The sequence below is a fragment of the Miniopterus schreibersii genome (assembly GCF_964146895.1).
Source record: "Miniopterus schreibersii genome assembly, chromosome: 16".
NCBI lineage: Eukaryota > Metazoa > Chordata > Mammalia > Chiroptera > Miniopteridae > Miniopterus > Miniopterus schreibersii.
In genome coordinates this window covers 37,142,538-37,169,275 of record NC_138116.1, presented here as the reverse complement: position 1 = coordinate 37,169,275, position 26,738 = coordinate 37,142,538, and the positions used below count along the sequence as shown (strand labels likewise).

General features: G+C 51.2%; 1 protein-coding gene across 2 annotated transcripts in view; it reads right to left on the bottom strand.

Annotated features, from left to right (window-relative positions):
* Positions 1 to 25,792, bottom strand: part of NTN1 (netrin 1) — a 187,110-nt gene extending 161,318 nt beyond the window's left edge. Inside the window, exons 1-2 of one of the 2 annotated variants that reach the window (XM_081162896.1) lie at positions 25,714 to 25,792; positions 9,194 to 10,275 (exon numbers count right to left, since the gene is read on the bottom strand). In XM_081162896.1, the coding sequence (XP_081019022.1) occupies positions 9,194 to 10,211 (1,018 nt within the window). In that variant the 5' untranslated portion in view covers positions 10,212 to 10,275; positions 25,714 to 25,792. Of the gene's footprint in view, positions 1 to 9,193; positions 10,276 to 10,713; positions 10,808 to 25,713 lie in introns of those variants that run through there. The other variant, XM_081162895.1, reaches the window with a different exon arrangement.
* Positions 25,793 to 26,738: the final 946 nt, after the last annotated feature.

Genomic DNA, 26,738 nt, shown 5'->3' with positions numbered 1-26,738 from the left:
TCTGAAGCTAGAGACGGGCTCTCAGCCATAACCCCTACAACATACACTTGGTATTTTGTACATTATTAAATAAAATGCTGAGCTCTCTGATCTTGATTTTAGAACTATTTCCTGTGGATCAGAAAAAGCCATACTTGCTTTTCACTTTCACTGGGTCATTTTCTTCTGCAGAGATTTTTGATTTATAAAAAAGCAAAACCCAACAACAACAAAAGCAGCTGTCGAATCCTGGTTCCAGCAATAAATAGGGTGGGAAATACAGGGGAATGCCCAGCCCATTCTTCCCCCAGCACTTCTGGGTATCAGGACAGCAAATCTGCCTGAAAATGTGGCTTGAGGAGAATTGATTTCTGTGGATTGGAGTGAGAAGCAACTTCCTCCCTGTGGCAGCTGTGAAGGCCAAGCGCTTTCTCGCCGCCGTGAATTCTCCCCCGGTCTGAGCCATGAAGTGAGACAGGGCTGGGTCTGGGAATAAAGAGTTGGCTGAGATCAACCTGCCCACCTCTGAGGTCTGGCTTCGGGCAGAGGAAACAAGTTGGCCGCAGGACTCAGAGCAGGGGGGCTGGTGTCCAACAGCCCTGCCCTGCCCTGGGGCGCCCAACCCAAAGGTACTTTCATGTTTCGGATGCCAAATTCTGTATCTGTAAACACAATGTGTTTCCTTTCTCATGCTGGGGTTGGGGCTGTTATTGTTCAGCACTTTCTGCGCGGCCCAAATGTAAGCAGAGCGCCAGCGAGGGAAGTGGCCTGCTTGGGGAGTCCTCGCTTCTCAATGCCACAAGGACAGGGTTTGGGGTCAAGGGTCCAACTCCTCAGGTGGGAAAAATTACACCCCAAGCTGGGCAGGGCCCCAGCAAGCCTCATGCAGTGGGGGGAGTGTGACCCCAGCTGGGGTGTGGTTTCCTTCACACTGTGGGCAGTGGGGAGCTTTCGTCTGAGCCCCAGGCAGCCCTGGAGCTCTCCCAGCTGAGGGACACAGGCACCTGCAGAGCTGCGGCTCCCAGGAAGACTGCCCTTTTCGGGGAACTTTGGTCTCTAGACCAGCTTGGCATGAAAGAATAAACACACGAAGACAGAACAAGTGCAGAGGAAACACATGAAGTGATCTACACTCCAGTGCTCCCATGACACAGGAGCCCAATCAGACACCCGCATCAAGGCCCTCAGCACCTCCCCTGTGTCCCGGGCATTTGGCAAATTTCCTCACTCTGAAGGCCCACCCATGTTTACGATTAGTACAAGTATTCATCTTCCCACATGCACAGCCTCCCAGACGGGAGTGTATTCCACCTGCGGGGAGGGCATCCACTTCATACTTCTTTACATCCCAGAGCCAGCAGAGCCACCTGACCACTGACCGCTCCAGGAATATCCACCTACAGGGTACCTGCTCACCTGCAGGCTGGGGCGCAGGGGAAAGTCTTCTGAGACTGAAAGCGGCGTATGGTTTTCCTCTCTCAGGCTAATTCTGGATAAGTAGTCATGGCTGCCTAGGGTATTATATTGAGAAGGGTTCCAATACCCTAGGACCATTTCTGAACTTAGGAGAAAAGAGTGCTGTGATTGATTAGCAATGTCTGCCCTGGTTTCGGAGCTGGGGAGTGCTGGTGTACTTACTATGTCCTCACCACGGCCACTCCCAACCCTGACACTGACCAGCGGGCAGGCAGGAAGTGTCCATCACTTTGGATGCATTTTTAAAAATATATTTTCATTGATTTGAGAGAGAGAGAAAGGGAGCTGGAGAGAGAGGGGAAGAGAGAGAAACACTGATCGGCTGCCCAAAACCCGGGAATGTGCCCTGACCAGGGATAGAACCTGCGCCCTTTTGGTGCATGGAGAGAGGCTTCAGCAACTGAGCCACACTGGCCAGGGCTTACTTTGGGACCTCAGATATGGAATATAGCACAATATCTAGGCCCCCAGAAATTAAAAGAGATATCTCATTTCCTTGTTACCTCGGACTCAGTTATTCAGATCCTGCCCTTTCAAAGATCCCTGTGGTCTTACAGATTGTCTAACAGGTGTGGAGCCTCAGGAACGTGTAAAACTTGGACATGACAACCAATGCTCTCATTTGTAGGCAGGAAAGGACTGGGGGAACAATCTAGAAAATCTAGTAACAGCAACAGCCAGGAGGGGACATGGATGGGTCCCCAACTAGAACTTGACCATGTAAGGAGGGCTGGCACTTTGCATGCTCTAGTCTTGAATCCTCCACAGCTGCAGGTTTCCAGTCTTCTTCCAGGCCCTAGCTAAGTTGGGAAGATTTATTAGTTATAGTTCATATATAATGAACTAGGTAGGGTGTTACTTTCTGCCCAAAATATTTTCTTTGTTCTCTGGAAAGCCACCCCTTTAAAAAGCCTGGAAGTCCACCATACCTACAGAGACTTCTTCTGGGTCTTCCTTATGTGCATAAATGTGCTGCAACATGAATTTGTTTCAACTTAACTGCAGCTACTATGCTAATCCCAGCAGCAGGACCAGTAATCTCTGGGAATGGCCCTAACACAGGAAAAGGCAGAGCACACTCCTCCATTCCTTGGCAGTACTCCCGTACACCTGTCCCCTCAACGATATCTTCCCTTGTTCTCTGAGGGCCAGAGAACACCTCTGATGGAAATATCAATCGCAAAGGAGGTTTGGGCCAGGCACTGCAGTGTTAGAAGGAAAAGGCTCAGAGGAGAAGCATTCCCCATCTCATCCATCTTAGGACCACAGTCCCTTCTCTGTCAGAGGGTAGAACTGGCACAAAATAACATGGCCAGGGCTGAACACCCACCTAGCTCAGGTCTCCCAGAAGCTGGGGATGAGGAGGAACATTACTTCTACAGGCAAAGGACTGACAACTGAAATGGGTCTCTGTTTCTGACATGGTGTGAAGGGGATTCACATACATTATACGAAATTTCAAAGGCAGAATAAAATTTAGTTCTGAGTTTACAATGGAGATACATTTTTAAAATAAGAATAAGGGAAGGTAATACTGAATTCACTGTGTTGTGCTACATGAGTCAAACCTCAGGATAGTAGTCAGCATGAAGGCAAAGAGCCCTGTGTCTGGAGGACTGTCCCAGGCAGCTCACTTATTTCAGGTGCTATTCAAAAATACAGTGCCTTGGAGCTGGTTACAACAGAACACAGCTTTTATGCCAATCAGCCTTCAAAACAAGCACTGCTGGCCTGGCTGGTGTCGCTCAGTGGTTGAGTGTCCTCCCATGCACCAATAGGTCACTGGTTCAATACTCAGTTAGGGCACATGCCTGGGGTTACAGGCTCAATACCCAGTAGGGGGCGTGCAGGAAGCAGCCATAAATGTCTCTGTCTGTCTCCCTTTCTCTCTCTCTCTCTCTAAAAATCAGTAAAAATATATTTTAAAAAACAAGCACTGCTGATACCCCTATTCTGTATCCAGTGGTGTCATTGAATAAGCCAGTATGCACCCTGCATACTTGTCCACACTTAGTTCAGTTTGTGCAAAAACTACCCTTTGGTGGCAGGGACATCTGTTTTGGAAAAGCTTCCATTCCTTGTGGCGACCTGATTAACTGAAACAAAGCACATGTAAAGCATCTGGTACCATGGCTGGCATTTAGTAGGGGTTTGTAGTCTGTTTTCAGGATGCAACCTGACAACCACTGTGGACTGACACCCTAAACTCTGCAGTTCCCTCGCCATCCCAACCAGTGCCACACCTTCCAAGGCTTTGGAGACCACAAGTGCTGATGTGAGTCTTTCCAGATGACAGGCAAAACACTGTGGGCCGCTCTGCAAGTATTAGGCTTAAGTCCTGAGCAGTTCATAAGCCCTCCTACACCTCTGGTCTCCCATTAATATAAGGCACTTCGGAAACCCAAGGATGTCTGCCACTTCTAAAAGAGAGAAAAAAATCCTGGCTCACAAGCTATCCATACTTGTGCATCCACAGATAAGGCTGTTTTATAATCCAGTTCCCCAGAGAGCCATTTATTTTGGTGAGGCCAGTGTGCATAGCAGAAACCATAGAAGCCATCAAGATAACACGAATACCAACCCAGTGCACTTTTGAAGTGTAAACATAAAAGTCTATTAAGAATACAATGTTGGTTTAATCCCAAGACAAAAAATCGACTTAATGAAAAGCACAACTCATCTCAAGAAGGAAATATCGATACCAGCTGTGAGCAGAAAATGAGGGGATTCCTTCCAGGGAACATTTGAATTTCAACCCACTGCCTTTCCAATATTTTCTCTGGACATAAAGTCTCTAATACTTTTCCGAGGATCTCATTTTTCTACAGGAGGAAGAGGTTGGAGAGAAGTCTGGGGAGGGCCAAAGGAGAGCTTGGCAGAGCCTGGAATCGCAGAGACCCACCCCACAAGGATTACCCTGACAAAACTCTGTCTCTCTTCCTGGAGACAGTAGAGCCCAGCCTCCCTGCCCACCAGGCACTCATAAGGATCCCAGAAAGACCCTCACTCCAGCTGCCACAGGGACAACAGAGATAAATGATAGCCCTGTGCTGCTGACACACATAAGCTGCACCTACCAGCACCACACTGGTGACCAGGATATGCCATTAAACTCCTCTTTTTAACAACGCTTCTTGGCCACTGTCTAGATTTTTTTTCAATATGTTCCAGAGAAGCAGAGGAATCTGAGCACTAGGGAGAAAGGGGAGGCCTTATTAAAGAGGATTTTCTGGTTATGAGCTCTGATCTACCATCTTTGAGAGAGATCACAGGCCCTGCAATCAAGAAAGACTGGGCCATCGCAACGCCTGTGGATTCTGAGCACCTGCAAGAAAGTATCTAAAGTCTCTTCACTTATAATCCTAACTGCAGCTCCCATGAGGCCTGGTGGCTAACACACAGGACAACTTCTTACATATGCTTTCGTATTTGAGCATGTATAAACATAAGAAATATGATAACACAACAGTATTATGTAATATAACAAGGGGACCACCTGCAGTCCTAGCAAGAAGTAACAGGTTGTACCAACTTTTCTCCTATACATGGATGCGTAACAGCCACTCATCCATCCATCCATCCATCCACCCATTCTATGGAGAGGCAGCACAGAGGATGCTATAAAAGCATAAACATCAGACAGGAGTCCCAGCTCCACCACCTACTAGCCATAGGTAGTACTAATAGCTAGTGCCCTTTGGGTAAACCTTTTAATGTCTCTAGGTTATGGTTTCCCCATCTGTAAAATAAAAACAATAATAGTGCCTATGATTAGCATCGTCGCAATGATTAAATGACTAAGTTAATGTGAGCGCTTGGCAAAAAATAAGCCCTCAAGAGTTAATCATCACAATGACAATAATTATAATAATTACTATGACTAAGAAAACATTCACTGATCTACAGCTATGTGCCAGACTCTGGATCAGGCAGCAAATAATGTTCTTAGCCTTCTGACTTTGCAAGCGTCTTTAGTGGGGCATTGGATTTCTCATGGCACCACCACCAATATAACCTCCCTCTCTTGCTGGGATGATGGTAGGCCCAAACACTGGAGCCAACTGCAGCATGAAAAACTCCCTCCCAAAGCCATGTTTAAACAATTATGAGCATTATGTTGCAGGTACCCATGACCATAGGAGGCCAGGCCAGGCCAGCCCAGCACGGTGCTCATCTTGCAGAGATGTCTTTTGTGTGGGTTTTGGGTTTCAGCTGGGCAATGCAAAACCAGAGAGTGAGTCGCAAAACGAGTTTTCACAAGCTCACCCTGTCACAAACCAGGCAGGGGTTCATGCTGACATCCCCACAGTAAGATTAAACAGCATGCTTAGTCAGGCACTAAATACTAACACAGCTCCGAAGTCAGGGGGACACTGATTAAAACTGATGTCAATAATTTATGAAACACAATATGGTCTTCAGATGCTCTTTTGGAAAAAAAAAAAAAAGGAAGGGGAAAAAAGGGCCTAGCAACCCAGGTGGCTTAAAACTGTTCATGCATTTTTCCTTGAATGTACTCCCCCCCCACCATGCATGGATGCTTCTTTACACCATGAATGTAAATGCACATGTGTATAAAAGCATGTGAACACTGCTGATACATATGGGCGGAAGAAAGTATTTAGTTATTCCACTGAGAGCTGTCGAGGCTGTAACGTTATATATAGTCTTGTCCTTCATATTATTTTGAGGGTTTTTTCCCCCCCGGAAGAAATCCAAAATTGAATTTAAAATAAAGTTGGATTTTACAAAAGTCCACATTTGAGAACTCAACCTTGAAACACCACCAAAAAGAAAGTTTGACCAAAGAAAAGAAAACCTACAGGATAAATGCATTTCTTAGTAATCTGAAAGTACTTTGGCCCTAAACAGGAGAACCATGTAGTGAAATAACAATATCAAAAGTTTTTTTAGAGTTTTAGGGCGGAGGAGGGTTAACCTGGGGAAGGACAACATTTCGGTCTATTTTTAATCATGCCTCACTTTATAAAGGCAAAGACAGAATAGCATAGTGACAATGCTTCATTTTTATCAAGACTGATTTTTTGGGATGAAAAATATATATACTTCTTTAATTTGCCTTAGTTGTAAATAATCTGGGTAGCTTGAATTTATATGTCAACAGTGTGAAATTCACAAGATGGGATTATGTTGGAGAAAAAAGTCTGAGCCGCTGATAGTACAAAAGTTAGTGTTTGAAGGATTTATTAAAGCTTTTTCCTAGCACAGTGCCCTGTAGTGTCTCAGAACACCTGTCAAATACTAATTCATTCACACATCTCCACTACAGGGCCTTTTCATAAAAAGCTCGACCTTTCATTGTAAATCACTTTTAAATTGTCTTTGCTGGCTTTCTCTTTCGCAGAATGATGGAAAAATCACTAAGACTTCAATTAAGACTTTATGGGAACTTCAACCTGACTTTCTCGTCTGCATCTACAAGATATCAGAATATCTATTCAAAAAAAGAAACTATAAATAACTTTTAAGAGAGCTGAATTGGCTTTGCTTTTTTATAAGATGACCGAATAATTGGCTAATTGGCAAAACTTAAAGATGCTTTAACTACTGAGAATTAAAATAACTTCAGTAAAAAAAAAACAGAAAATATTGTTAGCTGATTATTTGTCATGTAGATTATGTACTTATTAGGCCTAATTAAACTTTTTGAGCAAAAAGGCTTACTAATTACATTAGTTAATATGTTGACTGCTCAATTTGGCTTAAAAAAAAAACGGTCAATCCAATTTGTGCATAGTTAGTGCTGTAGTCAAAAGACAAAATCCTAAACTATAGGGGTTATTTCAAGTGCATGACTATTGTTACAGCAAATGTGGGCTCTGTCTCCACATCCAAAGAGACAGGGAGAGAGAGGGCTGGCTGATGAATCTGAACAAATCTAGCACTAAGACAAATCTTCAAACCAGTAAAGTGTTACCACGGCACCCAGTTTCTTTTCCTCAATGTATTCACTTGCATCTGTCCAATTAGACCCTGCTGGTGACAATTCAAAGGTATCTTTCATATGCACATACAAACTAAAACTGATAGCAAAACCCTGGGAGGCCCTTGGAATGTCAATACGGGGTTTTACGCACAAAAGGAAGAAAAGAAAAGAGGAAAGGGGGAAGAGATGGGAAAAACCAATATTTCTGAAGAACTTGAGCAGATCAAAGGAATTTTATTCTCAAAGGCCACTAATTCCGGGTGTAACTACTATCTCACTACGGAATCCTGAAAAGACTCTTCAAACTGGCGACCAGTTCCGTCTCTTAAAGGAGGGAGCACAAACAATTAGGTCTGCAAAATCGGGACACACTGAGTGCAAAAATAGAGGGCCCGCCATGCAACAGGAGGCACAGCCCTCCGCAGACCAGGAGGCCTTCCTGGGCCTCCAGGCCAACCCAGCTCTCCAAGACATGTTTTCCATTCAGTTGCTCAAAAGTCTGCATCCACAGTCATGAGGCACAAACTATTCGACAACAACATGACACAATTAATCAGAACCAGACCTTAAAACGTGTGTTTGTGGGGACCAGCCTACTTTGTAATGTGCTTCAGAGGGTAAAGCAACTGAAGAGACTCACACTGGCTGTTTGGGGGTGGGAAGAGGCGGAGGAAAAGTCTATACGTTCACAAAAGATGCACACCAAACGGCACTTTACAAACTAAGTAATTTTCTTTAAAATAAAAAGAGTGATTTGGGAATTTACATCCCATACTGGAAACGTAAAATATTGTCTTACTACCTGCCCCTCCTCCCAACCCCTCCCGGGGAGAAACTGGTGCCTGAGAGTTTCTATAGCAGCAAAGTTGTACAATTCAGAAATAGAAAGCATCCCCCTTTTTAAGCCTCATTTCTGACAAAACTATTTGCCAGTGCCGGTTTTGTCAGTTTTCTCTTTCAGGAACTGAAACCCCATTAAACAGGGAGAATCTGGACCCTTAGTTAATTTAAAACTGTTTAATTTCACCAAATTCTGACACTAACAAATCTGGTATGCTTATTTTTTGAACCAGAATTGAAGTCGTTTAAAATAATTACTGAACTCTCCTTTGTAATCTGTAGATAGCAATTAATTTAAATCACATCATTCTTTTGCTAACACAAACACGCTGTCCAAAAGGAAAAAAAAAATTCTTTTTTTTTCAAACCATAAAAGATAAACGGAGGGCGTAGGAGGGATATTCGTCGGGTACTGAACTGGCCCCAAACTGCAAATCCCTTTGCCATCTCCCAAGGGATTTTTTTGGTTGTGTGGCTAGAACATCCCGGGAACCCGGCCGGGATCCCCAACCGCGAGCCCAGCTGCAGCGCTAGGAAAGGGCCAAGTGGGGGGAGCGAGGTGGATCCCAGGGTCCCGCCAAACTGAGGGTAAGGCAATGAGTGTTTGCATTTGGATCCGAGGTTAGAGGGACGGGTCGGCAAGTTTTCTGCAAAACCCTCTCCCCGTAGCATTTCTCGTGCTTTTTCTTGGCTGTGCAGAGCGCACTGGGCGCGAACCCGAGAGTCCAGGGCCAGCACCACGAGGGCGAGTGGTCCTGCTCCCTGCGCTCCTGGGTCCACGACCTCCGGGAACGAGCCTCCCACCGCTCCGGCCGCATCACCGCCGCGGATGACCCTCGGTGCAGCCGCCGCCGGCGCTCGCGAGAGCTCGCGGCTGCGAGGCCGGGGAACAGCCGCCCGCCTCCGCGCCCGCCCGCGCCCCTGCCCGCGCCCCCGCGTCGCCCCACTCACCCACGCACTCGTTGGCCTCGCGCGCGGTGGCGCGCTGCCAGGGCCGGTCGTAGTGGAAGGGCTTGCAGCGGTCGCACTCGGGGCCGGCCGTGTTGTGCCTGCAGTCGCACACCAGGCTGTCGTCGCGGTCGCGCACGCAGCGGGCCGCGTGGCCGTTGCACTTGCAGCGGCCGCCCACCTGCAGGTCCGACACGGCGTAAAAGTACGAGTCGCGCGCCAGCTCCGAGTCGTCCTCGTTCTCGTCGCCGAAAGTGTGCAGGCGGCTGAAGGCCACGCGGATGTCGGTGGCCGTGACCCAGTCCTGCAGCACCGGCGAGTTGTCGAAGTCGTGCGCCGAGGGCCGCCCGTCCAGCGTGCTGAAGGCGATGAGGCCGCCCGAGAGCGGGCGCATGTCCGTGTGCGAGTCGGTGCACACGGCCTCCTGCTCGTTCTGCTTGGTGATGGGCGCGCGGTGCGGCCGGTTGTACATCTTGCGGCACTGCGTGGAGTAGAACTGGAAGGGCACCCACGTGCGCCCGTAGTCCATGGACTTGTAGATGGCCATGGACTCGGGCCGCGGAGAGCAGAACTGGAGGCTCACGTAGGTCACCTCAAACTTCTTGCCCAGCGACAGCGTGAGCGTGACGTTGTGCGGGAACTGCAGGTAGTTCTCAGACTGCCAGCACGTCAGGTTGTGCGGGTTGTTGAGGTCGGTGAGGAAGGCGGGCGGGTGCGCCTTCTTGGGGTCGGACGCGTTGCAGAGGTGGCAGGAGCGCAGCCGCTCCTCGCCGCGCTCGCTCACCACGCAGTAGCGCGCCGGGGGCCGGCCACAGGTGCTGGACACGCGCACGTCCTTGCCGAAAGCCGCGTTGACAAAGTCGGGGATGCAGCGGCGCGGATGGCCGTTCTCGTCCGAGCAGGGGTCGGGCTGCGCCGCCTGGCCCGCGAACATGCTGAGCCCCGGCCCGCCGCGCACCGCGCCCACCAGGCACGCCACCGCCGCCAGCGCCGCCAGCGCCTCCCACACGGCGCGCATCATGCCGCGTCCAGCGTGCCCCGGCCCCGCCGCGCCGAGGAGTCGGTCGGCCCGCCGCACAAGGCGCCTGCGGAGAGAGGGGAGCCGCGCTCAGCCCGCCCGCCCCGCGCCCTCTACCCCCGAGGGGCAAAGAGCCGGGGTGCGGGCGAACGCCCGGCTTCCCCAGCACCCATCCCGCGGAGGACTGCCCGCCTCGCGGAGGAAAGCGATTCCGGAGACCCCCAAGCCAGCATCGCCCGCGCTTCTCCCCGGCCCGGGGCCGAACCGGGGCCGCGGGCGAGTGCTCGGCTTCCCCGCCGCCACCGCCTCCACGCCGCCCGAGGGGCATGCCCGCGCCCGTCTTCCCGTCCGCAGCCAGCCCGCCCAGCACCCCGAGTCTCGGGCGCAGGAGAGCGCCGGGGCCCTCCACCCCGCACGACCCGCGCCCCTTCCTCCCGCAGCCTGAGGTCCCTCTCCGCTGCCCCAGGTCGCGTCCCCGCCGGAGACTCCGCATTCGGGACTTTACCTCTGGAAAGGGCAAAAGAGAAAGAAAAGTTTGCGCGGCCCTCGCCGGGGAGCCCGCACGCCGGACGGCGGGAGCCTCTCCCTGGCTGCTGGCGGACGCGTCCTCCTCAGCGCGGGCTTGTCAGCTCCATGCCCGGCGCGGCCGCCGCTCCCCAGCCCCGGCCCCGGCCCGGCCGCTGCCGCCGCCGCCGCCTCTCTCGCCCGAGTGACGACGCGGCCGCCAGTCTCCCGCCGCGGTGCGAGCGCTGCCCAGCCCGCGCCCGGGGCGCACGCACACTCACGCTCGCGGGCGCGTACTCACACACACGCACGCACGCCTCCCGAGGCTCCGCCGCTGCGGCCACTCGCGCCCGGAGTGGGGGGCGGAGGGGAGCGCGGGGGCGGGGGGCGGGGCCGCCGGGCGGGGCGCCGGCCAATAACGTCGGCGAGCAGCCGCCCGCTCGGGAGCAAAGTTTTCACCCCGGGAAAGAAGAAAGTTAAAGGGAACCGGCCTGGGACGCGGGGAGGGAGAGCGCGAGAGCGCCGGCGGGTGGGAACCCGGGAGCCCGAGGAAGAAAAGCAGAGACAAAGAGAAAGCTAGAAGAGCGCCCGGGGAAACCCCGGAGAGGAGGCTGGGCCCGCGCGCACCCCGGGGAGGGAGGAGGGGCCGGCCCGGGACTGTCAGCCTCGCTCCGGCCCCGCGCTGCTCCGAGGCTCGCAGGTTTCCGCCAGCCCCGCGCCTCCGGGAGCGCGCGAGCCGAGCCGGGGTGGGGGAGGGGACGGTCGTCTCCCTCCCGGTCCCATCCGAACACATCTGTGTTTGTTTTCTTTGCTGCGCCGAGGTCGGGCCTTCCTCTAGCCCTGCCTTAGGGCCCCGGTGGCACCGCGTACAGCGCCGCGCCCCTGTCGCGAACAGCCCGAGGTCACGAAGCAGAGGAGGGTGTAACCTCTGCCTGCTCACCCCTCCTGCCCCGAGCCCCCGGGGTCTGGCGAGAAGGGGCTGCTCCTTCGTACTCCTCCCCCTCCCCCCCACACACACAGTTGTCACTGTGCGGTTGGGCCTATTGACAGGGACGTGGCTCCTTTCTGGCCGGAGGGGCTGAGGTGAGCAGGAGACTGAAGGGGAAGGAAGGCGGGGACAGCACCTGGGCACTGGCCTAAGCCCCTCTGGACCGGTCTTCGGAGCCTCAGGCTGGGGGAAGCCCAGCCCAGGCCTCCCCAGACCCCCTGAGGCAGGCTTATAGTACTTCCTTCTGGCTCAGGTTTTGAAGGGTGCTACATCCTAAACTATCTCGTGGAGCCCCTCAGCAGCGTCACAAAGCAGGTATTAACCCCTTTTTGCAGATGAGGACACTAAGGTCTCAGGAGGTGAAGAAACTTGCCCAAATCTCCCATCTAGAAAACATCAAATCCAGGAATAGAAACCTGGGCTCCTTCCTCTCCTCACATTTGTCGAATGGATATTCCCACCCAATTATAGTCTCATGGGGTATGCTCAAGGCCACCCAGCTTCTCCGTCTTGCCTCATTCTCTGCCACCTTAACAAAAGGACTGAGGGCAGTGACAGAATCCTTTGACCGTCTTGCAGCCTCAGCCAAAGAGCTCTGGGAAAAGAATACACTGGGCTGAGAGTTTGGAACTAAATTTCTGTTGGTTTACTTACTAGTCATAGATCTGCATTGAAAGCCCAGGGTCCTGGTTCTGGCCCAAAAGCTGACTTGCTGTATTAGCTCCATTAAGTGCGTCATTTTGTCTTATTGGCATTTTCATAAACTCTGAGACTCTAAGAAAGGGCCTCAGGGCTCCTCTGGCCCAGCTCTGTCTTGGAAGAACCATTTCCCGGCACCCCTGAGAGACAGCCACCCAAGCCAGCTCTTCCAGGCATGAGAGTTCACCCAGCCCAAGGAGCTACATCCATTCCTTTGCAGGACAGCCTGGGCCCATCCTCTCCTCTGGGGCAGCACTTTAGCTTTGCCTTCTTGTGTCACTACCACTCTACACTGGTTAGTTATGCCTTAGGACCTTATGGCAGAGAGGATTTCAGATAACTTACAAGGGTACCAAATCATAGCAAAACAACATGAATTAGAAAGTAAGCTGAAAGGAGATAAGTGAAATGTTTAACCACTGTGGACTGTGAAATTCCAGTGGTAGGATAGGGAGCATAGCAGTTAGGAGCACATGCTCTGGAGCCAGAGTGTGCCACTGGCACGTTTTGCAACTTTCTGTGCCTCATTTTCAAAAGGGGTACAATATCATCTACCTTATAGGGTTGTGAGCATCAAATGAGTTGACAGGAATATTATAGCTTATAATATGTATAAATATTGTACTTATATAATCTACATCAATATATGTTCACATATATGTATATGTAAATATACATAAAGCCAGGCACATAGTAGGTGGATGTAGAAATGTTAGTTCTTAGTATTAATTTGCTAGATCTTTATAGAAATTTGAAATTATTTAATAAATAAATTGAATTAATAAAATTATAAAATGAAAAAAGCAATAGCCCAAAACACACTATGCACAGTATACTGTCATTTTTATTTTTTTTTAAATATGCATACAAAGACAGCATTGTTGATTGTGGTTATCTCTAGATAGTGAGATTAGAGGTGGTTTTTATTTATTTTTGCTCGTATATTCTCGATTTTGTGTAGTAAAATAAGAAGGAAAGCTAAGAGGAAAAAGAAAAACCAAAAGGGGAGACCAAGTAGAGATGGGAATGAAGCCAAAATGCACCCTGGAGTGCCCTTTTCACCTCCTGTGGGTGGGCCGAAAATTTGTCCCTAAGTTTCCCCCTCCCACCTCCCTACCCCCACCAGCCAAAATGAAAAGGAGACCGTGTCAGTTACACAATTCCCCATGTCCATGAGATAAAAACAGACCTATTACTCAAGAGAATTACAACTATTCTTGAGACTAAAATCAACCAGGAATTTTTCCGGGGGGGGGGGGGTCATAAACGGAACACAGTGGGAGGTGCCGAGCAAACACTCTCAGCAACATCCCCTAACCGTCACTGCAGTGGGCTCTGTGGGGCAGTTGTTGTGATGGCCACAATATCAGCTGATGGCAGCACACCAAAACACAGGAAAGGACACACTGACAAGGAGGGGCTGACAGAGGCAAATCAGCGCCCCGCTCAGCACCCAGCCTGCTTGGTCACCAAGCGCCCTCCAAGCCTGCCTTCCTTCCGCTGCCTTTTCTGTCCTCAGAGCTTCTGATGGCCCTTGAGTGGCAACAGGTTTGAAAGTACACTCCCTGCCAGCTGAGCTTAGGTCAGCGGTCTTCTGAAGGGGAGTTGGGGGAAAGCTTTCCACTTTGATCGTGGTCACCTAGGCCTAAGCTTATCTTCTTTAGTAGTTCCTGGTGAGCAGGACTGTCTCACCTTGTATATTGGAGGCCTGGAACATTCTGGGACACAATAGAACCTGTCTACCTCCATCCAAACCCACCTCCCTGTCACTTGTACGGTTGGTCCAATTCCAGCTCCACGCAGCAGCCCAGACCAAGGTTCTGCCTCTTCACATTTTTGAAATCGGCTCTCTACCATCCCCGTTTTAGGTCTTCTAGGCTCAATGTTCCTGGTTCTTTTAAAGATTTCTCACGGGACATTGTTTTCTGACTACTCCGCAGACTTTCCCAATGCCCTCTAATTTGTCATTGTCCCTTCCAAAAGCATGCTACCTTTTGAGGGGACAGATGAAAAAAACAGATGTCCAAGTGTTGTGAGAGCTTCTACAAGTGGGGGTTGTAAATACCCAGCCGCACAGACTGTCAGGCTCTAAGCAGTGGGATCCATGGTACAAACTAGAGTTCAAAACACAACTATGTGGCTGTTGGGTGAGAGAGCAAATTCCCAGGTGTTTCTGCAAGGACTGTGTCAGGAGGGGGAGCTGCCATTCTTGGCACCCAGCCTTACCTGAAGCCTGAGGGTCACCCTAGGAAGCAGAGAATGTGGCAGTTTCCAGAAAACTTACAAGTAGCCAAAACAGAAGGAGGGAAACAGTAGAGTCAGGTGTCCTAGAAACCAACAGGCAAGTTCAAGGGAGGAGGGGCAGTGAGCAGTGTCACAGGCTTTCAAGGTCGAGATAAGATCTGAAAGGAGCCCTTTGGACTAAAATACAAGGAAGCCACTGGTGACCTTGGCCAGCAGTGGCCGTGAGGAGTGGTGAGGACAGAAGCCAGACTGCCTCAAGTTACGCAGTGAACGGGAGGTGAGAAAGTAGAAGACAGTGAGTGTAGACACCTTTCGAGAAGTGTGAAAACAAGTGGTAGGAAGGAGGTAGGGTGATAGCAGGGGATGGAGGGAAGGTTGGGGGTTTTATTGTTGTCTATAAGATAAGGCTATTTAAACTTGCCTAAATGTTGATAGGAAGGCACAGGAGGAGAAAGGCTGGACAGAGAAAACCAGCCTTGTAAAATGTGTGGTCAGGTGGTCGGAAAGCTGCTCCTGTTACAATGGAATCGGAAGTGGCCCCACCTGCTGAGAGTGAGGGAGCAGGTGGGAGCAGGAGCTTGGGAATCGGGAGAGGGCCTGATTGGGTCATTACAGAAAGGGTAATGTGTGCCGGCAGATAAAGGTCCCATTGAAGTGGGTGACTATCTAGAGAAAGAATGCAAACCAGCAAAGCAGCAAAGTCACAGGACTCCCCTCCCCCCGGCACTGCTCAGCAGCCTCCCGTGTAGACCTAGAGGAAGCAGAACAGCTGGATTAATCTAGAGTTCAGGGTTTGTTCCAGGCGGTGGGACAGAAGGACAAGGGGGCAAGGGTAGCTGATGTCACAGGCCATGGAGACAAAGCTAAAGACAGAAGGAAGTGAAGACGGGGCTTGGATAGAAGGGGAAACAGAGATGCCCGGGGTCTAGAGCTGTGCTGTTAAATATGATGTCCAGGAAGCACATGTAGCTATTTCAGTTTCAGCTCAAATGAATTGAAGTTAAATAAAGTCTGAAGCAAGGTTCCTCAGTTACCCCTGATATGGATAGAGTCAATAAAGAACATTTCTACCATCACCAAAAGTTCTAGTGGCCAGAGCTGGTCTAAAGGATGCAGGAAAATAAAAGAAATGTGGGGAATAACTTAGGAGATTGTGCACCCCAAAACCAGGAGTCTGAGTTGAAGATTCCAGGGTGGAACAACTCTGGGTGGTGACTAGGCCCACTGAGGGTTAGGTTCTGCTGGGAAGCCCAGGCGAAGATGCCTGGAGAGGTCAAGGTACCCAATGGGCTATCCACCTGGGTATTAAATACATTTGGGACCAACATCAAGGCTTGGGGCAGAGATGAAAACTGAACCAGGTGCTGGTGTCTTCAAAGAAAGGGAAATGATCTAGATCAGTGATTATTAACGGGTGTGCCGCAGAATTTTTAAAACCTGCAACACCTGACTATTTAGTCAGGGGCACTGAACTCATTTCCCTTAGACTGCCAAATAAAAATTTAAAAATGACAACAGCCAACACAACAATAGCCATCTGACAGGAATGAATCAAAAGTATACCTTTTTTTTTTTGGTCTGATTGGCAAAATATATATTTTGGTGTGCTGCAGAATGTTAGTAATTAGTTTATGTGTGCCATGAGATGAAAAAAGGTTGAAAATCACTGACCTAGATGGAGAGGAGATTCCAAGCATGAGATGTGGAAGGTGGACCAGCTGTGTGGTTCTGGCCTTAAAGGAACAGGGTGTTGCTGGATTTTTTTTTTTTAGTGGAGACGAAAGGAATGTTGGGGACTGAGGATGACAACAGCTCCCCCATCCGGGGCACTGGGTGTATTCGGTGTGGGAGGAGAGCCCCACTGAAGGGGGCTGCAGTGTGCATGGGGCAAGGCTGTGGGGCAATTGGTGAACAGGGGGAGGGTGCAGGGGAGGGCATCTCTCAGGGATGGGGGCACCAGATGGCACTGGCTAGTGGCTTGTGAGCAGAGGACAGGAAGAGAGTAAGGGCTCAGGAGAAATGAGATGGCCTGAGGGGCCTTCTTATTGGGCATGACTGGGGTTTTACTTTTTACATCAAGCATGTATGTAATGCTTACTCTGGGCCAAGCATTCTTCCAAGCACTTTATCAGTCATTAACTCATAATACTCATAACAACCTTATGAAGTAAGTACTATTATCACCATTCTGCAGAGGAGGAAACTGAGACACAGAGAAGGAATCTGCTGAAGATGACATCACTGGTAAGTAGAGGAGCAGAGATTTGAACTAAAATGGTCTGGTTCCAGTGTTTGAAGCTCTTAGCACCTATAGGCAAGAGGGGCTTGATTGCAATAAGCTTTCCAACATAAATGGGTCTTGGCGATCTGGAGACAGGGGGAAGGAAGTCAGGTCTACCAGAAATATGAGCTGTGACCTGGCTCAGCCGTGCTTCTGAGCTCATCTATCTAGTTCAGTTAAGAAGACAGACATTAAATGATTTGATTTGCGAGACTCACAACATAGGCTGGAAATTGTAGCAACAGAGGTAGTCCCAGCATCTGGCCCGTCCGAAAGGGTCAGTGTAGCCTGGCTCCACTGTGTTTCTTTTGGAAACGGAAAGAATTCAACCCAGACCAATTTGATTCCAATTTGCCACTAACTGGTTATATGACCTTGCTTGACCCATCTGAGCATCAGTTTTCTCATGGTCAAATGGGAGTCATCACACTTTATAGGTTTGTCAGGATGATTACAAAGATGTATCTGAAAGGAAAGAAGCTGGAACAGAGTAGAGACTCAGCATGCGATAGTTCAGAGGGTTTTTAAAATATTTATAATTGTCAGATCAGGCTCCCAGATCCCTCACCCTGGAAGAATTCGGGGCATCCTCTCAAGGCTTCTAGAGCTCAGCTCACCTAACCCGCCTCATGGGGATTGCTCAAGGGCTCCATCCCAGGTCCCTGGGCAGGACTTGGGGAAGTGTGGCTGTTCTGGAAAGGTTTTAGAGCAGGGAGAGCAGGCCTGGATAGCGCGGAGGGTTCCTGGAGATGTGTCTGTTTCTTCAGTGTTGTTTATCTGCATCTTCAGCTCAGGCCTCTCCTATTGCAGGCTTCTTGGCTGAGGACTCAGGAGTTGGGCATAGAAACCATACAAACCCCAAATCCGGCAAATCCTTTAATCTACCAGAGGTCTTTGAAGGGGTGAAATGCCTGTGGATAAGGGGAACCAGCAGATGTAATTTATTTTCATTTGCAAAAAGTTTTTGACAAGGTTCCACCCTGAATGCTATTAAAATAAAGAGAATGGGGCACCATGGGGGAAGCTTTGTCATGGATGGAAGCCTGGCCTTGAAGGCAGGAAACAAAAGATGCAAATAAAAGGATGGTTCTCTAGGTGGGGCTCTGAGCCCCAAATTGGGGCTCATGTCATTGAATATTTAGACAAAATATGAAGGGGAGGGACTCTTCTCAGTGAAACCTCAAAATTTAGAGGTGACACTGGATTGATGCCAAGAGGAAAGGGGTGAACTGGAGGACGTCAAGAGGTTGTGTGAATGGGCCACGGAATGCAGGCAGGTTTAGCAGAAGGTGATGCATTGGGGAGAAATAATTCAAAATATTCTTACAGGATGAAAGGTTATCAATTAAGGTTGAACAATACTATTTTAGGAATCGAATACAAACTACTTCCTTAAGAGTGTTTCTCCACAGAGGCTCTACTGGCATTTGGGATCAGAAAATTCTTCACTGGGCAGAACAGCCCTGCCCGCTACAGGACACTGAGCATCCCTGCCCCCTGTCCACTAAATGCCAGGAGGCTCCACCCTTGACACACACTAGTCATTATGACAACTTAAAAATTCCTTCTCACATTTACAAATTCCCCCTAGAAGAGCCCAACCCCATTCGAATCTACTGGAAATTTAGCCCGTTGTTTTAATAAGGCCAAAAACAGCTAAATACATTCTCAGGAAGAGAAGTAGAAATAAAAACTGAAAATATGCATTTAGGATCTTCTAGGAAGTTCTTAAGTTATCACATCTCAAAATGCTTGTGGAGGTAGAGGTGGTCCAGACACAAGTGCCTTGATTGTGATAAGTGCTAGGAACACAAAGCAGAGGAGGGGACAGAGAGGGCCAAGAGGAAAGGTGGGTTTTCGACAAGGTAGTTGGGGTTGGGGTCTCTGAGAAGGACCCAGTTGAGCAGAGATAAGTGAGGAAGGGAGCTGTGGGATATTGGGGAGAGGGGGACGTGCATTCCAGGCAGAGGAAACAGCAAGTGCAAAGGTCCTAAGGCAGAGCTGGACTTAAGTAAGGCACAGGAAGGAGGCCAGCTTGGTGGGGCCTTGGTGAGCCAGGTGGGGAGTGGGAGGAGGTGAAGTCAGAGGGGTAAGTATAGGGCAGCGAATGCAGGGCCTTGCAGATATTGATATGTAATTTGAACTCTTTGGGATCCATCCTAGGTACCTCCAAGGCCCTGGAGTTGCTTTCCTCCATAGCTCTAATATTATATTGTTCCCCTGATTAATCCATGAGCTTCTTGAGGAAGGAATTGTGTCTCTTCCCTCTGAATCTTTAGTGTTTAACAGCCTGCCTGGCACACAATAGAAGAGTGCTACAAACTCATTAAAATTAATCAAAGACCACAGAATTATGGCCAATTGATGGTAGTGACCAGCTGTATTTGGCTGAAAATGCCCCCCCCCCAAACAATATCCATGTCTTAATCTCTGGAACCTGTGAATGTTACCTTACACGACAAAAAAAAAAGTCTTTGCAGATGCGATTAAGTTAAGAACCTTGAGAAGGGAATATCATCATGGATTATTTGGGTGGGTCCTAAATGCCATCACAATGTCCTTATAAGAGAGAGGCAGAGGGAGATCTGACAGGATAGAAGAGGAGATGGCCATGTGAAGACAGGGGCATGGACTGGTGCAGCCACAAGCCAAGGAATATCGGCAGCCACAGAAGCTGAAAGAGACAAGGAATTCATTCCCCTCCAGAGCCTGTGGGGGGAGCGCATCCCTTGATTTTAATCCAGTGATAGAGATTTCAAACTTCTGGCCTCCAGAAATGTGAAAGAATAAATTTCTGTTGCTTTAAGCCACCCAGTTTGTGGGAGTTTCTTACAGTTGCCAGGGGAAGCTTATACACCAAAACCCCAGAAATGCCAGAATTAAGAAGATCCCTTGCAAATATTAAAAGGCAAGCTTGGGGTAAAGGAAAGGAGCAAAGAGAGGGAACTAACACTCTGGTTTTGAAATGCTCGTGAAGTCTTCCCTTGGGTCTTTGGAGCTGTGGCCATGTCTCACTGTCCTTTACCTCCTACAATGCTGAGTTCAGCGCCTTCGACATAAGCTTACCAAGCCTTTGCTCTTAACATTAAGGTAGTGTAAACCCCCTTTTCTGGAGGCCAAGGTTGCTGTACTGTTTATTATTTTGAACATATTCCAGAAGTAAGTTGGTAGCCTCCTGAGCATTTGAGGAAGAAGACCCCCAATATCAGGGACATTAGTCCACAGGGGAGCCAGAAGTTCCTCACTTAGGAGGGTTTGTAAGCTGAGGTCAGGCATCGTCTGTTCTTCCAGGATCACAGAGAAACACAGGTTAGGATCCTCGGGGGAATGGGTGACTACTGGACATTATTATGATGAGAACTGACAGCCAACAGTAGAATCTACCCCAACCACCACCCAGGGACTCAGGACAGGTCCCACCCAGATTTATTACTGTATTAGAGCTCAGTGGAGACAGAAAAAGAGAAGGAGCCCCTAGAGAGCATCCATCCAGTGCTCCCCAGTTTACAAGTGAGGAAACTGAGGCAAGGAGGCAGAGCAAATTACCTAGGAGCTGATGTTCCCAAGGATGGCTAAGTCATCAAAATAGGTTGTGGGTCATCCATTCAACCACACCTAGGGAGCACCTTCTATATATTCAATCCTGCTGACTTAGGTGGAAAAATATCATGATTTTGATGGGAAAATGTTTTTCATGAAATATTATTACATAAAAAGTTTTTATGCTTAAAGGAGTAATCTGTTAACTGCAAAAAGTCAGCTATGTAAAACAGCTTATTTTCCCCAAATAGTAAAATCAGGTATGACTGGTCTGTACATCACATGAGGAGAAAATTTAGGGGGGCTTCATTTCAAGAGGTGGTACAGGATGAAAACAGACTTGGATGATTGATTCCTAACAGATTGGTTAAGTACATGAATTATTCAACCATAACAAGGTATTAAAGATAAGTAGAATTTGGGGGGAAGGAGAGGGCCTCTCTCACTGATGCTAACATCAGGCAAGGATCGCCACCATGCTAGCACCCAGATTGATGCCAGAAACTAGACATAGGCTGGATGGACATGGTCTAGCCTAGAAAGCTACCTCCTAGCCTCTCACTGGGCACCTGGTTTATGGGGTCTCCCAGGGAGCCCAGGTTCCTAGCCCTGTTTGCAGAAAGCTCCTTAGGTGGTGGGCAGGATAATGCAGGACCAAGAGGACTCCTTGGATTGTGCTCCAGCCATACACCCCCCCTGACCTTCACACCTCTGAAACAGTAGGTGCTATGGACTAAATGAGTGTGCCCCTCCCCAGTCATGTATCGAAGCCCTCATCCCCAGTGGTGGGATTAGTGCCCTTTTCGGAAGAGATATGAGAGACATAATCTCTCTTTCCACCATGTGAGGACACAGCAAGAAGGCAGCTGTCTAAAAACCAGAAAGAGCCTTCATCGGGCACCAGACTGGTCAGCACCTTGGTCTTAGACTTCCCAGCCTCCAGAACTATGAGAAACAGATGTTCGTTGCTCAAGCTACCCGATCTATGGTATCCTGTTATACAGCCTGAACTAAGACAGTGGGCAAGTCAGTTCACCTCTCTGAGTATCAATTTCCTTTTCTGAAAAATGTGGAGAGTAATATTATTTGCCTCCTTCCTTTCTTCCTCCCTCCCTCCCTTCCTTCCATCCATCCAAGTCTCCCATGGATATCAGGAGTACTGAGTAAAAAAGTATATTCAAAAGACCCTGAAGTGTCCAAAGCCCTAAACAAATGTAATATTTATAAAGTTGTATGGAACCAGTTAACCAGTGCCACTGCCATCACCATGGTTACCACAGGGACACCACCCTCTTGAGGAGATGACAAGCTGCCCTGGGCAACTGGAGATCATGTATAGGACAGTGACAACTAGCACTACAGAAAGACTGGACTCAGTGTTAACAATACTTTACTATTCACTAAGTCATAATAAGTCAATGATCATGAAAAATGAGTATCAATAAAAAGTATTCACTTCAGCTTGGGCTCAGGTAGATCCCTCGAGAGTGGAGTCTATGATCACAGTCGTAATTACAATCACAGCGACGGCTCACACCTACAGAACACTGTGCTGGCTCCCAGGCTCGGTCTGGGAACTGATATGTTGTCTGAGCCAGGGCCTTATAGAGGCAGTGGCGATAATAGAGGTGCTGGAAGTGAAACTGTGAGAAGTTTCTCTTCTTAGGGAAAACAGGAGTGGGGTTGGGGTGGAGGAGTCAGAATGTAGTCTCCGTGACTGGGTGCGACATCTTGATTGCTTGCTACTGCACACTCAACACCTGGCAAATAGCAGGCTCTCAAAAAATGTTTGCAAAATGAGCAAGGGCGGGGGGCGGGGGGGGCAGCCAGTGCATCCATATGAAAGGAACAGTGATTTCTTGGTGTCCAGGAGCATATCTAGGCTTGGGTTTAGTGGGTCTAATTTGGGTCTGTACCCACAAACCTTCGTTTCCCGTCAGTTCTTCACCCACATAAAGAAGACTCACCATGCAGGACATGTTGGCCTTGCTCCAGAACTTGGATGTTCTTTGGCATCATCAAGATCTCATCATCTGTGATACATACACACACACACACACACACACACATAACCATGTCTCTTGGCTCCAGAGCAGGAGCCAGCCCTTCTCAGTGGGGGCCAAGGACCGTCCCTGGGCTGAGTGCCCTCACCCTGGATCCAAAAGGCTCAGGAGACAACTGCTCCTGCCCGGGCCCCTCCGCTAGGATCTGCTTTCCTCATCATCTGGATAGTCTCAGCAACTTGCAGCAAAGGGATGAACCAGGCTGACCTTTCTGGAGGTTTGTTTAAAGCAGAACAATGTTTGTCTTGTCCAAACACTATGAATTACTCCAGAGAATCCTGCCTAGTTTTACAATCCACAGCTACAAATGGCTTACATAAATAAGGACACATCCCCTCCCCGGCCCCCTCTCTGTTCTTAACAGTGTCTCCTCCCCCCAACTCTTCCAGACCTTTCTCCTGCCCCCCACCTTCTCTCCTCCGAGCCCCAGCATGGTGAAGGAGCAGGTGTCGGGTATTCTGGGCCACAGCCTGCACCCAGGTTATTGCTGGCACGGATCCCCTATGGCACGCCGCTCTGTCCCTGGTGATGGCAGGGTTTGTCTTGCTAAGGGGCCCTCGGGGCATATTTGTACTGTCCGTGTGGGGTTTGTGATGCACAGTGTTAGGTACAGCCCCAAAGTGTGTTGGGGCTCAATGTCCAGGGAGTCTGGGGCCCTCTTAGACTACTCCTCATCCGGTGGGGTGCTTGGCCTGCCTACAGCTGCTCCCTTACAGGTGGCAAGTTCAGGGGATCCAGAGGCATCGCCTAGAAGGAGACTCCGCCCATACGGGCCTCCAATAGCGATGGGAGACAGTCAAGACAGTGCTGCTGTTGGAACATGAGCCCAGGAAAGAAAGCTCGGTCTGTGGTCATGGGGGGGAAGGGGCTGTGGAGGAAAGCCCAGTCTGGGCTGCATTTCCCTAAGCAGCCCCCATACCACCTACATCAATATGCTTTAGGACGTTTGTTTAAAATGCGGGTTTCTAAGCTCCTCCCCAGACCAAGGGACGCTCTCTCTGGTGGTGGGGACAGGGGCTGCTGCTGAGTCTGAGATTCACTCTGCTGTGAAATCCACTCTAGCTCAAGTTCTCTGACAAGCTGCATGACGCTGGCAGGCACTTGGGGTCTCAGTATCGCCATCTGCGCAATGGCCCTTGAATCTTTGAAAGGCCCCTTCCAGCTCTTAGAATGTTTAGTTTCAAGGAGAGCTGGACACCAAAACCCAGGAGCAGCAAAGGTGGATGGAAGCAGCCCGAGAAAAAATGGGGGAGTCACTGAAGCTGCAAGGAGAGGTGTTGGTGAGACTTGGAGAGATGCCAGGGGCTGTGGCTGGATCCCTGTGTGGGATCCTTCCACTGAGGGACACTGCCCTTGGAGCCTAATGTGATCCCATTTCAGTCTTGCTTTGCAGACAAGGAAAGTGAGACTCGAGGGAGGTGTGACTTCCATTCAGAAATGGAAGTGGCATGGGATTGGGCCCCCTATTCACTCTGGGACACCCATCTGGCCATTCCAGGAATGTCGCTTCTGACCGGCCAACTGCTTCCCTTGTCATTCCAGCCTGTCAGCCAAGCCGAGCTTAGAACTTAGAAGCCCAGGGCTCCTTCTCTCCCCCAGATGGGAGGGTCCCACGGGGCCCCAAAAGGCGTTCACACCGTGAGCCCCGAGGGCAGAAAAGTCAAGTGCCTGGAGCCGCACCCTGGAGAGAGCCCAGCCGGCCCTGCTCCCCGCCCCGGGCTCCGGGTTTGGGCTGCCGCTGCGGCGCACCATCCGGCTTGGCCAAAGGGCAGGGGGCGCCGCCAAGGAAAGGCCCCAGTCTTCAGAGCCCGGAGGCCGTTTGTGCCCAACACTCGGGGCGACCCCGGGTCAAGAAGAGGTCAGAAGATAAAGCCGCCTACACCCTCAGCTGATGCCCCGGGGCACACCCTGGGGTCCAGGCAGGAATGGCCCGTGGGAGGCCACGGAGGGCGCGATTCACCCCCCCACCCCTGCGGGCGCAGGGAACCAGGAGTTAAACCTCTGGTGAGGGTCCAGGGCTGCACCGGCGGGCCCTGCTTCTGTGATCCGCGCGTGTGCATCGGGTCCCACGCACAGTTTGGGAGACCCAGAAACTTGCTGTGTGGTCCCAGGCACGGGCGGACCGCCGTGGGCCGCGCGGGTCCTCCTGTTTTGCGAGCCGCGGGGTTTGGGACGGACGCTCCCCAAGCGCCAGCCCCAACGCCGGCGCCTGGAATTAGCCGCGCCCCCTTCTCGATTAGCATTTGATTTTCTAATCAAGCTCTTTGTCCCCCGCGGCCTCAACCCGAGCCCCTGCTTTTTCGCTTCCCCTTGGCCCCTGCCCGGGTCTCGCTCTCGCCCGACTTTCCCGTCGGAGGCACTCGAGTGACTGATCCCCGGGAGCCGGGCCGGGGCCGGCGGGTCCGCAGCGCGGCCGGGGCTGTATGGAAATGGCCAGAGGAGCCGGCGGGCGCGGCGGCGATTTATCCCCGGAGTGACAGCCCCTTTGAGCGCTCGGCGAATGGCATTTTCTGTCTGTGAAAGCCTTTCTTCCCACCTCTGTTCAGATTAGCCCGAGGGATGAATGCGCCCATTATCCAGCCCGGTGACCATTCTGAAACGCCAAATTAATTACTAAGAACTGAATCGGGCGCCGGGGCCGGGGCACTGGGAGGTGTGAAAATAGCGAGCGGCTGGAGGTGGGGAAGGCGAGGGGCGCAGCGCCGAGAGGCCGGGCGGGGTGGCCCGGGGCGCGGGCGCGGCGGGGCCAGGGCGCGCTTGGCGGACCGCCGAGCGCGACCAGCCGGCGTGACCGGGCGCGACCGCGGGGCGAGAGGGCTGCGAAGGGCCCCGGGCGGGCAGGAAGGCGCGGAGCAGGGTGGCGGCTCCAGCGGGCTGGGGCTCGCTGGGACCGCGGCCAGAGCGCGCCAAGCGCTCGGGGCGCGGGGGCCGGGGCTCGCGCGTGCGCCGCGCGCGGGTGTCTCTCCCCGAAGCCCCGCCGCGGAAGGTCGCCCCCAGACGGCCCCAGCTCGCGGCCACCCGCGCCATCCCCACCCCGGCACTGCGCCGCTCCAGCTCCCCTCCGAGGCCTTCAGAAAACTTGGGCGCCGCCCTCCAACCGCAGCCCGGGCCCGGGCTTGGCGAGCGCAGGCCGCCCGGGGGCCTCCCCCACGGAGACCCCGACTGCGGCCGGCGGCCGGCACTTACCTCCCGAGGCGCGGGGTGGGAAGGGAGGCGAGCTCTCGGCGGCTCCCGCTGGAGTGCGCGGGGCGCCGAGGAGCGCGCGCCTTTAAGACTCTTCCCCGAGACTCCGCCAGGTGGTGTCAGGCCCGCCGGGCTCTCGCGGCTCCTCGCCCCCGCGGCCACCCTGCTTCCCAGGCCGCCCCGGGCAGAACCCGGGCCCCTCGCTGCCGCTGCGCGCCCTGCCGCGCCCGCTCCAGCGGAGTTGAGCCAGAAGCACAGGAGGACAGGATGGGTATCATTCGGGACACGCGGATACCCAGGAGAGAGCCAGCCATCCTACCCACTGTAGCTTTGGTTGGCCTGGGGATGGAGAAATCTATGGAGAGGGGGGCGGGAGCACTGATGCTGCGGGCGCCGGGGAAAGGGCTAGAGAGGGTTGAGAAATCCTGTCCAAGGACGTGCGATTATGTCCCCCACTGTCATCATCTCAGGCAGCGCCCTAAGTCCTTGTCAAACTGGTGCTCTCGGCCTTGGTCCAAAATGGCGAGGGACACGCTCCTCCAATCACCACTGAAATGACTGAAGCGATGGAGAACTGTCGCCACCGAAAACTGGGGAAATGTGTCATGCACACCCCTGAAACAGAAAAGTTTAAGAGGACCCAAGGGAAGGGCGAGGGGACTCCGCGTACGTCAGGCGAGAAGCGGGAGCCGGCCTGGGAAGCGCCGGAGCACCCCTGTTCCCCGCGCCTCCTCCAAGCGCAGGGGAGGGAGTGCGCCCCGGGCCCCGGGACGCGCCGCGGAGCTCACCTGCGACGCAGCTTCAGGCCATTACTAATAGTTAACATCATCTGTCTTCTCTTTCAAAAATTATGTTTAGTATTTGCATTGAGATTTCAAAGTGCATTAATAGTTAACACAGTTTTCTGGTCTTCATTGTTTACCATTTCTGTTACATAAAAGTCTTCTTCGTTCCTCAGTTGCTTATTTTGATTACTTTCTCACACAACTGAAATGCTACTTTGAGTAACCCCTGGGGGAAGGGCGTGT